This window comes from Arvicola amphibius, chromosome 9, assembly GCF_903992535.2.
Source record: "Arvicola amphibius chromosome 9, mArvAmp1.2, whole genome shotgun sequence".
NCBI lineage: Eukaryota > Metazoa > Chordata > Mammalia > Rodentia > Cricetidae > Arvicola > Arvicola amphibius.
In genome coordinates, this window is record NC_052055.2 from 41,099,185 (window position 1) to 41,111,076 (window position 11,892).

The window sequence follows — 11,892 nt, forward strand, 5'->3', positions numbered from 1 at the left end:
CATGCCACATCTTGTGAGTTCAACAAAGAGTGCCTATTGGAAGGATGTGTCATCCGAGCTGTAACCTTGACCTTGTCAGAGCCTGGGAATTACCATTGTACCTCTTAGCATGCCACCATATACAAATCAAGCTAGGTTCCTTGAGCCAGGCAATGTCGTCAGGATCCCACAGCACGTCTCTCCATGCGCTTTCTTGTCTAAAATGCTGCACTAGACCCTAGTTCCTCATCCAGACGCTCAAGACCTCATCCCTTAGTGGGATCAGAGGTGACTTGAATGGACATGACCACAGGCCAGAGGTCATCTCCAGTCAGCTACCTAAGGGCTACAGCACTGCTCCTAGGTCTTTCTGGAAACATCTTAAATCAACCACCTCAGCCAGATAAGAGGAAGGAGACCTCATATTGTAACCTGACAGCTAGTTCCCAACAAAGAAAGCAAAGCTGTCCTTTTTCTTATGACTTGAGTTGAGCTGCTGTGTTTTCTCTTTAGTCTGAGTGAGGGGAGGGACCAGAGCACTCTAGGGAGGTTTGCCTCAGTTTCCCAGCTCTTCTTCCCTCCCCAGGGTCTTACTCTCTGGAGGGCATCAGGAGATGGGGGCAGACTCCACAGCAGCTGTGCATGCTGGTTATGTTAGGCTGAGGACTGTGAGCACTGGGCACAAAGGTCCAGGGAACCCCTGCTCCCAGGGACATAGAAAAGTCACTCGTCTAACACGCCACACATGCAGAATTTGAGGAAATATAGGACATCACCTCAGACTAGAGTAAGGCCTTCCATCGTGATTCAAAGGGTGAGAGAGGGCTGTCGAGATTGCTCCACAGTGAAGCACACTGACTTCTCTTCCTGAGGACCCAGGGTGGATTCCCAGCATCCACAGGAGGTTGACAACTAACTGTGACTCTAGTCCCTGGAGATCCTATGCTCTCTCCTATCCTCCCCAGCACTGAACACATGAAGGCAAATACCCATGCACAAACAATAAAGACGGAGAAAAGATAGATGAAGAGAAGATGCTGGCAATCGATGTGGCTATTCCTGTAGGCAGTGAGAAAGTGGGACCGTGAAGTTACAGCAGCATGCTGAGCGTTTGGTCCTGAACATTACAAAAGCCATGTCTGACTACTGAAGAGCGGAGAAAGATCCCTAACATTCCATGACAGAGAGTCAGTGGGAGGACATTTTCTTCTTTTTACAAAAGCAACATCAGGGTCTGCACACAGCTGTTTCCCCAGGCATGCCATAGAGGATGGGGGCTTGGGATGCTGCTGTCTGGCCTCAAATTATATTGACATCAAGGTGATCCTTGAGGGGTGATGCATACCTCCATGTTCTCCCTGGTTCCATCAAACCTCCAAATTTTCAAAACTCCAAGATTCATGAGCATAACACATTATATCTGTCCCACGTACTGGACAGGAGCAGTCTCCCTGGTCTGGAGAGATGGCCCCAGACAGCACAGCAGGATCCCGCCCCTTTCCTACAGCAGCTTTTCTAGCAGTGAGAGACCCATTTGTGGCACTTCAGGATCTTGGGGACATCTTCAAACGTCTGTCACCAAAGCAAGAATTGTTCTGATTCCCAGCACAAACAATTCACATTTCCTCACAAGAGCCATGGAGCACTGACTTCTGCCGTGGCTTGTCACCAACCCAGCAGCCGTCGATAGGTATTTTCATGTAATCTATGGTCAGTCACTGTACACCAGCACATGTCCTCTCTTCCCCCAATGCTTCCCCCTCTCATTCTCCCTTTCGTTCCCTCCTCCATCTCTTCATCACCTCCTGACCTACTCCACCTATTTACTCTGCTTGAGCAAGGATCACAATGAATAGTAAGGCCATACAGCCCAGGCTGGCCTTGAACTTGTAATCTTCTTGCCTCATCCTCCCTCATGCTATACTGCAAGCCTGTGCCACAGCTCTTGCCTCAGTAAACACTTTTCTCACAACATTAAAGTTGTTCAAAGGAGGGGTCTAAAGAGGAGGGGAAAGACTGATTGTAGCCTGTTGTCTTGGGCCACAGTGGAGACAAGGATGGGGTTGGACCAGGAATCTGAGTGGAACCACAGATCAGGTTTATTGGACATCAATCAGCACAAGCTGGGGAGAAGGATGGAGCTGCTGTCCTTGCTAGCGCACAACTGCACAGAGCTCATAGGGGGTTGGAGTAACTGGCAATGAGAAGATACCATAGTCGCTGGGTCGGGGCTGTCCACTGGGCACCGAGAAGCTAAAGCGCTGTAGGAGGCAGGTGAAGAAGAGGAAGAGCTCCATGCGGGCCAGGGGCTCCCCCAGGCAAGCTCGGCGGCCTGTGGGTGGGAAAGGGGCTCAGTCAGTCTGGGGTCTGATGAATGCTCTGCTCTCCAAGGCACCCTGGGAAGAGACATGGAGCCAAGCATCCCACAGAACCTGCTGAGAATGGCATGAACGCCTCATGCTTCACAAAGCGGCCCTGGGCATCCAGGAAGTGCTCAGGATGGAAGCGGAGGGGCTTCTCCCAGACAGTCTCATCCTTCAGCACTGAGGACAGGTTGGTGATGAGGTTCGTCCCCTGGCAGGAGGCACATGGTGTGAACATGGATTGGGGTGGGACTGCCAATACCCTGGTTACCATGGTCACATGCACAACCTCTTCCTGCACACATGGGGTTCTTTCATTCACCTCAACCTCAGATCCCCTTGGTATTATTTTCTGGTATCATTCAAGGCCATATGATAAAGCTACTCTAAGTGCTCAAATCAGAAGCTACCACTGTGTGCAGCGCTCCCTGCAATCCTGTGGCTTATTCCACTTGCCATCCCTCTTCCCCGGGAGTCCTGGGCAATGGCTGCAGTGTACTCACACCCAGGCTGGTCTCTTCACCATCAGCAAATCCAGGATGTGGGGGTCTTGGTCTTTATAGTCTTTGTTTGCTGAGTGGTGACCCTGGGACGACAGTGACCATGCCTACCTTGGGGATGAGGAAGCCCTGTATTTCAATGTCACGAGATGTCATATGTGGTAAATTCACTGGGACGATGTCACCAAATCGCTGAATCTCATGAACAACAGCATTGGTGTAGGGCATGCGGGCCTGGTCTGCCATCTCTGGACGCCGCACCTGCCCTATGACTTCATCAATCTCCTGTTGGACACGGCCTGGAGGAGCAGCCTCCTCTCAGTGAAGCAGTCCCTTAGTGGCTCTTCCTTGACCTTCTACCACTGGGTGAGTAGGTGACTTAGGACTGCCATCAGAATTGTGGGAGTCTGGGTCAAAGTCGTACTGGAGTCCCCGGATGCTTCTCAAATACTTCTATCTTTCTTCCCTTACCCTCCCTCCCAGCCCCAGCCAGGCTCACTCTGCACATCTGGGTGTAGGATCATGAGCAGCAGGGCCCAGGACAGCGTGGTTGAGGTGGTCACCATCCCTGCAGTGAACAGGTCAGACACCACCATACGTAGGTTCCCATCGTTGAAACTGCTGTCAGGATTCCCCTTGGCCTGGTCCAGACAGAGAAGTTAGGCTCAGGGACACAAGGAGCAAACCACAAAATGATCACCATTGTGTCCATGCATCCTGAGGGTAACGTCCATGGGTGGCACATAACCCCCACGTGCCTGGCATCACAACTCACAGGACACTTCAACCCAAAGGCCCTGTCCCCATTTTGATGGCTGTCCTCACCTTCTCTATCTCAGTCAGGAAGGCATCTGTCAGGTCTCGGGGTGGCTGGGCAGGGTCCCAGGTTTTCTTGTGTTCAATCAGTATCTTATCTAGTGAGTCCATGAACTCTGTCACCTTGGGGAAGACTTTGCCAGGTAGCCCAGGGATGCGAAGGAGCACGGGGACTGCGTTCAGCAACTATGGAAGAAAGAGAGCAGGTCTAGTTGCTTTTAGTCCTAATTAAGAAGTGTGTGTGTGTGTGTGTGTGTGTGCGTGCGTACTGTCACACATGCACAATGGTACCTGTTTCGTGGCCAAAAAACAACGTGCAGACTCAGCTCTGTCTCCCATATAGTTCACAGGCTTCCATTTAGATCTCCAGGTTTGCTAGGTAAGCTCCATTACCTTCCTTATCTATCTTTCTGCCTCTGGATCCTGTTTCTACTAGGTGTTTCTCAGGTCTCAGCCTCTTCCACAAATGACTCTGGAACTGTTTGTCCCCACCCACCCCTGCTGTTTCCTCAGGTTCTTCCTTCAGGCTCTCTTGTAGCCCAGGATAAACAAAATGACTACCCTGCAAATCTAAGCGTCTTGTGTGGTTTCCATTGGACAGGGGCAGAGGTTCACCCTCTTCGTACAGTGTGTGATCTTGGTTCTCTCTTCTCCCCCCCCCCCCGTTCTCTAAGGTTTTCCAAGGTCAAGGCCTTTCCTCCTACATTTGACTATTAGAAAACAACCTCACCCTATTAACCCTGAACGAATATTCATTCTGATAGGATTTACAGCATAGGATTTCATGCACACTGTTCTGAGTCTCGTACCTCAGCAATGAAGTTAGTGTCCTCTCCAAAACTTTCCTGTAATGTTTTGATCAGCCTGTTGAGGAAAGGATCTTCATACTCAAAGCGATGGGCATAAATGAGGGATGAGATCACATTGCATACACCTTTGTTCAGGAGAGTGGTGGGATTAAATGGTTGTCCTAGGAGCAGAGATGACAGCAAGTCAGGGCATTGTTTTTGAGTGCGAGCCCACATCTCTACCTCTCACCCATCACCCACCTGCCTCCTTGGTGATGGCATCACAGAGGTGTCCTGCCTCCTCTGTCACCCACTGCTCCAGGGATTTCTTGCTCAGGCCAAAGTCTCGCATGGTGGACACAGAGAATCGCCGTTGTTCTCGCCATTCAGGCCCATAAGGTGCAAATACCACACCTGCAGGGACATCTGTGTGTAACCAAGGATACATGGCTGTGCTGTCTGCTCTGCTCCCAACATTTCCCTGTGGTCAGTCTGAGCCATCAGTGCCCCAGTACTTTGCTATCAAATCAGCATGTGCAGCTTTGGAAGCTCCACCCTCCATGCAGTGATTTTCCTTCTATTATCTGATCACAGCCCCTCCATTAGACCCTGTTCATCTTCTGGTCACTGCCCTTCAAGTCTTTTTTTTATGTCTTGTCCCCACTATAGCTCTTTGCCTTTTGCTTTGGGCCCATAGCCCAGGTGATTAAAGATGGGCACTGGAGGGCGGTCAGAGGTGTCCTCTCCACAGGTCACCAGCACTTCCCGCACTGCCTTCAGTCCACTGATCACGACCGTGGGCTTCCAGGCCATCTGCAGGCTGAACACATCACCATAGCGTTGACGAAGCTGCAGTACAGGTTCAGAATGCTTAGTGAGTGGAGGTCCCTGCATACTGGAGGATCCAAGCTTATCCCATGTCTGTGTGAGTGTGTAATGCAGACATGAACATGAATTTCACACACATAAACTTGAGTTTCTTTGTATGGCATTCCTTATTGAACATTGGTCCATTCCTATGCTGGGCAAATGCTCCATCACTGAACTACATCTCTAGCCTGAAATTTAACACCTTGTGACTGGGGTAGCCAGACTTCTAAACCCAGATAGGTCTCATAGTAGATATGGTCATTTTGTGGTGACCTTGCCAGAATAATGTCCTTGCCACCTTCATACCTTTCCATACAAGAGGAAATTAAGGTTCCTGAGATGGGGAGCAAGGCCTGAGACCACACAACAGCAAGAGATTATAGCAGACGAAGCCCATCCTGACTGACAGGCTGCAATGAATCCTTATCCCCCCCTCTGTCCTTGAGACCTCAGCCACTGATGGGATCACAAGGGACCTAGGGCGTCCCTAACTTCTGTCCTCTCCAACCACTCTCCCTGCCTGCCACTGTGGCATTTTACATACTGAGCTTTTGCTCTTAGAAAGTCCACAGAGACCTAAGACATGGAACAAGTGCCACAAGACAACCACTAAGCCTTCTTCCACTCGATGGCCATCTTCCTGTCTATCCTGTGGCTTCAGCACCACCATGTACTGCTGGGGGCCCCATGACCTCTACTGTCCCCCACTGCCAGCTCTCTCACCTTGTACACACTATACGGCATGTTCTCAAAGTCCACCTGCAGTAGGTTGCCCAGCCCAGGTAGGGGCATTGGACCTGGAGGGTAGCGGGCAGTCCAGAACTTGCATCGGTGCATCAAGTCCACCAGGAGCAGAAAGATGGCCGTGAATAGGAGCACAGACCACAGGCCATCTCCAGTCAGCAGTGCCATGGCTGCCCCTGCTTCCCAGGCTGGTTGGGGAAACGCCTGCACCAGACACCTGGGATCAGGAAAGACACTCTAAGGACAGACTGGGCACCTGATCCCTTATGAAGGGGAGAAGGCTGCACTTTGTTCTCCGCCTAGAGCCAAGTAGCTGTGTTTACTGTTCAGCCAGGGTATGTTGGATGGGTGAGAAAAGGTCAGTGAACATCAGCCTCAAAGGTTCCTGCCCTCTCTTCTTTCCGCGGGTGTTTATCCATGGGGGCAGCATCAGTTTCTCCTCAGGTAGCTGTACATAGTGGTTATTAGGGCTGGGCACTGTGAGCATTTGCCCAGCATAGTGATGGACCAATGTTCAATAAGGAATGCCATACAAAGAAACTCAAGTTCATGTGTGCGTGCACACACTCACACAGACATGTGATGAGCTTGGCTCTTCCAGCATGCTGGAACCTCCCCTTACTAAGCATTTTGAACCTTTACTTCAGCTTCGTCAATGCTATGGTGACGTGTTCAGCCTGCAGATGGCCTGGAAGCCAGCAAAGGGACGGTCACACAAGACAGACATGTCTGAAGACACTGAATTAATAGGAAGGTCAGACTCAGAAGCGGACACTCAGTCCATGGGAAGTGAGAAAGCTGTGGGAATGTCAACTCAACAATTGTCACCCGCCAGTGTGGCAGAAGGGAGGCAGGAGCTGAGTTAGAGGAGATGAGCCGAGTCCACAACATGCAGCTCCTCAGCAAGGCCTGGGTCTCTTCCTCCGAGTTCCTCTGCCACCCCCTTTCTACCCACTTCTATGTCACCGTAGCCTGTGGGGGACTCTATTGTTGTTGCTGGCCTGAATCTCTCATACCCTGCCTTAATTCCTCTTGTCCCTGTCCAAAAAACTTATGGTCAGGTGGCACTCTGCATTGGTGAATGGTCAACAGCTTTGTCTAGCTCCACCTTGGCATAATAGGAATCTCTGCGCAGTACAGGAGCCAACACAAGCATGTCAGGGTGTGGGGTAGGAGTACTGAGACTTAGTCACTGAGAAGCTTTGACTTAGTTTTCTCCTCGGCTGGCATAGCTTACTCCCAGGGTAAGACCTGACACCTGACAGTTAACCCTGGGGGCTACCACCAGGACATTTCCCCCCTCAGCATCTTTATCTGTGTGTCATGGCCGACATTATGAAAGAGAAGCCACGGTGCTGATTGGGTGTCGCCCCTTGTGTGGGAGGGGCCAATTGAGGCTGAGATTTCCTACCTCAGGCTAGGTAGGCCCTGAGAAATAAATGCACACAGCACGTGAGCGATGTTACACACTGTCTCTGGTCTGTCACCAGCCCATGGGAGATGACCCGGATGCTCTGGTACCATCTGCCTGCTAGCGCTGTGTGCTTCCCTTCATCCTCAGTCCCTGGCCCCTCAGCCACGTGAGCACATGTGTCCTGTACATCAGTGTGACTTCCAGGGGGACTGGGGTCTTGGAATTCATGTCAGCTGCACAGTTTTATGATTTAAAAAAATACTTGTGAGATCCCCGGGCGGTTCCCCGAGCAGCTAGCGGCGGGAAATGCTGGCGAGTCCCACCCGGAGTGGCTCACGGCAGAGGCGGTGGACAGGAGACAGAGACATGGAAAGACACAACATGTTGAATATTTATTCAGGGGGTTATGAAGGGGAAAGGGAGAAGGAGGGCGGGTGGGGGGGGAAGAGGGGAGAACACGTGTGCAGTAAGAGAGAGATCCAAGATGGCGGTGAGAGGTCAGGGGTCGCCGGGAGTGGGCGTGGCTTGCCCCTCTAAGGGACAGAAAACATAACACACAGATGTGCCTTATCTACAACAGGAAGGTGGAACTGAGTCCGCGGCTGTCATTGGCCAGCGGTTTTCCCAGATTCACAATTCTCTGTTCACATGTAAACAAAAAGTTAATCACTGTCCTTTGGACTCCACTGGAAGAGGACAAATGGAACCTGGGATTGTCTGTCCTGTGTGCCCTTTCTCTTTGCTGGTTTCAACCACCTGCGTTCACTGAAGGGAAGACCAACAGTGCCATCTAGAGCCATTCCTAGCTCTGTGCTTTCTTTCCCTAGGCATGGTGGGACATGCAAAGCTGGTTTGTCTGAGAAGAGTCATGTGACTCACTGGGGTCATGTGATTCTGAGGGTGCTCTCTGGGAATGCTTGGTTTGTGCAAAGGAAGGGCTGGGGTTGTTCGGGTTGGTGAAGCTCTCATAACCAGATGATTACTTTTCTCCTCATGGTATGAAAGGATGTTACCTATGGAATTACAAGCCACAGAATCTATGCTTGCAATGATGTATGTAAAATATCAAGAATCACTCTCATATATATTTCCTGGATAAATGTTTATTACCAAAATGTAAACAGAGGAGGCTCCTGAGCTAGACCATCATGAACTAATGTTTTGAAATATTAGTTAAAAGATGTGTTACATTCTTTTATTCTGTGGAATATTTTTTAAATAATGCAAAGATGTATTTCATTCTTTATGTTACATTTGTTTAAATCTGTCAAGTGTTACTTTTCCTGTCTAAAACACCTGATTTGTCTGATAAAGAAGCTGAACATCCAATAGCTAAGCAGGAGGGGGATAAATGGGGCTTCCAGGTAGAGAAAATAAATAGGAGGAGGAGAACAGAAGAGGGAGAAGCAAAAAAAGGAGGGGAACATCAGGGGTCGGCCACCCAGCCACCCAGCCAATGAGGGAGTAAGAAGCAAAGACAAGAACACAGAACAGAGAAAGGTAAATGCTCAGAGGCAAAAGGTAGACAAGATAATTTAAGAAAAGTTGGTTAGCCGGGCGGTGGTGGCGCACGCCTTTAATCCCAGCACTCGGGAGGCAGAGGCAGGCGGATCTCTGTGAGTTTGAGACCAGCCTGGTCTACAAGAGCTAGTTCCAGGACAGGCTCCAAAGCCACAGAGAAACCCTGTCTCAAAAAATTTAAAAAAAAAGAAAAGTTTGTTAGAAATAAGCCAAACAAAGGTTGGGCTTTTTATAAGTAAGTATAAGTCTCCATGTATGTATTTGGGTGCTGAGTGGCAGGCCCCCAAAGATTAAGAGGAGAGAGAGAGAGAGAGAGAGAGAGAGAGAGAGAGAGAGAGAGAGAGAGAGAGAGAGAGAGAGAGAGAACACCAACTACATTTTTGGCATTCCAACAGATCCCAAATTTCCATGAAGGTCCTAAGAAAGCTCACAGGGAAAAAAAAGAGGATATAGCTCCTTTAAGAGTTTCTGCTGGAAATTTCTCTAGTTCCAGGTTTCTCCCTAGCTTTATAATGGCTTCCTCAGTAAAGATATCTCTTTCCTAGCTCCTTGTCTGTCTTTTTCCCATCTCCACCATCCCTCTTCCTTATGTTCTCCTCTCCATCCACTTGTTCCCTCCGACTCCCCTTCCTCCCTCCCTTCTCTTCCCCTCCATGCTCCCAATTTTCTCAGCGATCCTCTCTATTTCCCCTTCCCAGGGAGATGCATGTATTTCTCTCTTAGGATTCTCCTTGCTACCTAGCGTCTCTGGGGTCCTAGCCTATAGACTGGTTATCCATTTCTTTATGTGTAATATCCACTTATGAGTGAGTACACACCGTGATTGTCTTTCCCAGGAATCCACATGGACAATCGAAGCGTAGAGCTGAAGCAGTAGCGGAAAGGGTTCCTGAACTGGCCTTCCCTTGTCAGATTGATGACTACCTAAACTGTCATCATAGAACCTTCATCCAGCAACTGATGGAGACAGATGCAGTGATCCACAGCAAATCACTGTGTTGAGTTCCCAAAGTCCAGTGAAAGAGAGGGAGGAGCGGTAATATGAGCAAAGGTTCAAGACCATGATGGGGATACCCACAGAGACAGCTGATCTGAGCTAGCAGGAACTCACTGACTCTGAACTAACAGCAGGGAAACCTTCATAGGACCAAAGTAGGCCTCTAAATGTAGGTGACAGTTGTGTGACTGGGGCAGTCTGTGGGGCCATAGGCAGTGGGACCAGGATTTATGCCTGCTGCTTGAACTGGCTCTTTGGAGCCCATTCTTTTTGGAGGGATACTTAACTCAGCCTAGATATGGGAGGGGGGAGGGTCTTGGTCCTGCCTCAAAGGGATGTGCTAGACTCTGTTGAGTCCCCATGGGAAGCCTTATTCTCTCTGAGGAGTGGATGGTGGAGTGGTGGGGGTAAAGTGGAGGAAGTGTGAGGAGGGCAAGGAGTGGAAACTGGGATTGGTATGTAAAATGAGAAAGGAGTGTTTTTAAAAAATAAATTTAATTAAAAAAGAGTTTCTGTTGGATAGTGAGCCCATTAGCAGCTGGCAACTTAAGTTTGAACAAAAAACTAAGTAAAAATGCCAGTCACAGTGTAGGGCCCTTGCATTCCAGGGTTGAGGGGTTGCATGCAGTTCATGGTCAGACATGTTGCCACCATGCCTTGAGCTTTAAGGTTTGACTCTCAAGACCCAAAAATGACGTGAAGTCAGCTGCCAAAGCCCATGGAGGTCCTGCCCATGCTGCTTAGCAGTGTTTTGCTCATGCAGGCAAAAACACTTCTAAAAGCTTCTAAACAGGTTACAGTGGGTTTAACCATGTGCATAGTCGTAAGAAAACAAAAAGAGTATATATAGATCGTCACAGAAAGAAATAAATAGTTTAAAATAATAAAGTAAATTCTTTAAAGAGAGAAGTAAAGTAATATTAAAAAATGAAAGCCACGCAGATGTGAGGAATGCACAGGGAATCTGGAACCCGTGTTGCTGCATGACCTTAAATCTTTTTACCGCTGACGAGTCAATGACAGCTGTGAAGACACACAGTTTTGAAAGAGGGGCCGCTGAAATAAACAAGTCTAGACAGTTAAGAATTCCTTAACTTTATTTTTTTATTTTAAAGGGTTCTCCCTGCACACTAGAAGAGGGCACCAGATCTCATTACAGATGGTTGTGAGCTACCATGTGGTTGCTGGGAATTGAACTCAAGACCTCTGGAAGAACAGCCAGTGCTGTTAACCTGTGAGCCATTGCTCCAGCCCAAGAATGCCTTAACTTTAAAATGAAACGCAAAAAGATGCATTGCTTTGGAGAAGATGTTTTGCTTTTATTTCCACAGGAAATGAGAGGCTATCAATTCCTTTAGGTTTGAAATGGATCAGGTTTGATTGGGGAAGAAGCTCCTGAATATTGACAGGTGATATCTATCAACAATGGTTACATTAATGTAAAGCTAGCTAGCTAGTAAGCTAGCTTTCACAGGACTTGGCCATTATCTCAATTTTCTCAGGGATCCCTAAGGATGCCTTCACCCACAGACAACAGGAAGCAGTCTGGATAACATGATGCCCACATTCCCACAAAGTGGGGGTGGGCTGTTGTTTGTTATTTGATAGGTTATGTATGTTTGTTATCACTTGTGGGAAATATATAAATATAGGATAGAAAGACAGCTATTAATTCTGAGATATTTTGCACTGGTATGGATTTTGGCATGGATAAAATTTAAAGTTATTTTTGTTGCACTGTATGTAGGTTTCTACTCTTGTTTGGGATATTATGTTTATACAGCTCATTTAAAAATGCAATGTATATCTAAGATATGAGGTTAGTAATTAGTCTATAATAAGCAAATTTGCAGTCACATTAGATATGTTCTCAATATGAAACATGAATATTTTAGACAGA

At 48.4% G+C, this 11,892-nt stretch overlaps 1 protein-coding gene across 2 annotated transcripts; it reads right to left on the bottom strand.

The window, feature by feature from the left end:
- Positions 1-2,056: 2,056 nt before the first annotated feature.
- Positions 2,057-6,329, bottom strand: LOC119823024 (cytochrome P450 2D20). Of its 2 annotated transcripts, XM_038342761.2 has the most exons (9): positions 6,040-6,328; positions 5,124-5,295; positions 4,708-4,860; positions 4,468-4,628; positions 3,668-3,844; positions 3,342-3,483; positions 2,954-3,141; positions 2,412-2,553; positions 2,057-2,311 (listed from the first exon to the last, which is right to left on the bottom strand). In XM_038342761.2, the coding sequence occupies exons 1-9, from the start codon at positions 6,226-6,228 to the stop codon at positions 2,133-2,135; spliced, it is 1,503 nt and encodes a 500-aa protein (XP_038198689.1). In that variant the 5' UTR covers positions 6,229-6,328; the 3' UTR covers positions 2,057-2,132. The 2 variants fall into 2 exon arrangements, with proteins under 2 accessions (XP_038198689.1, XP_038198690.1); XM_038342762.2 differs by lacking the exon at positions 2,412-2,553 and having other exon boundaries at positions 6,040-6,329.
- Between the last annotated feature and the right edge of the window lie 5,563 nt (positions 6,330-11,892).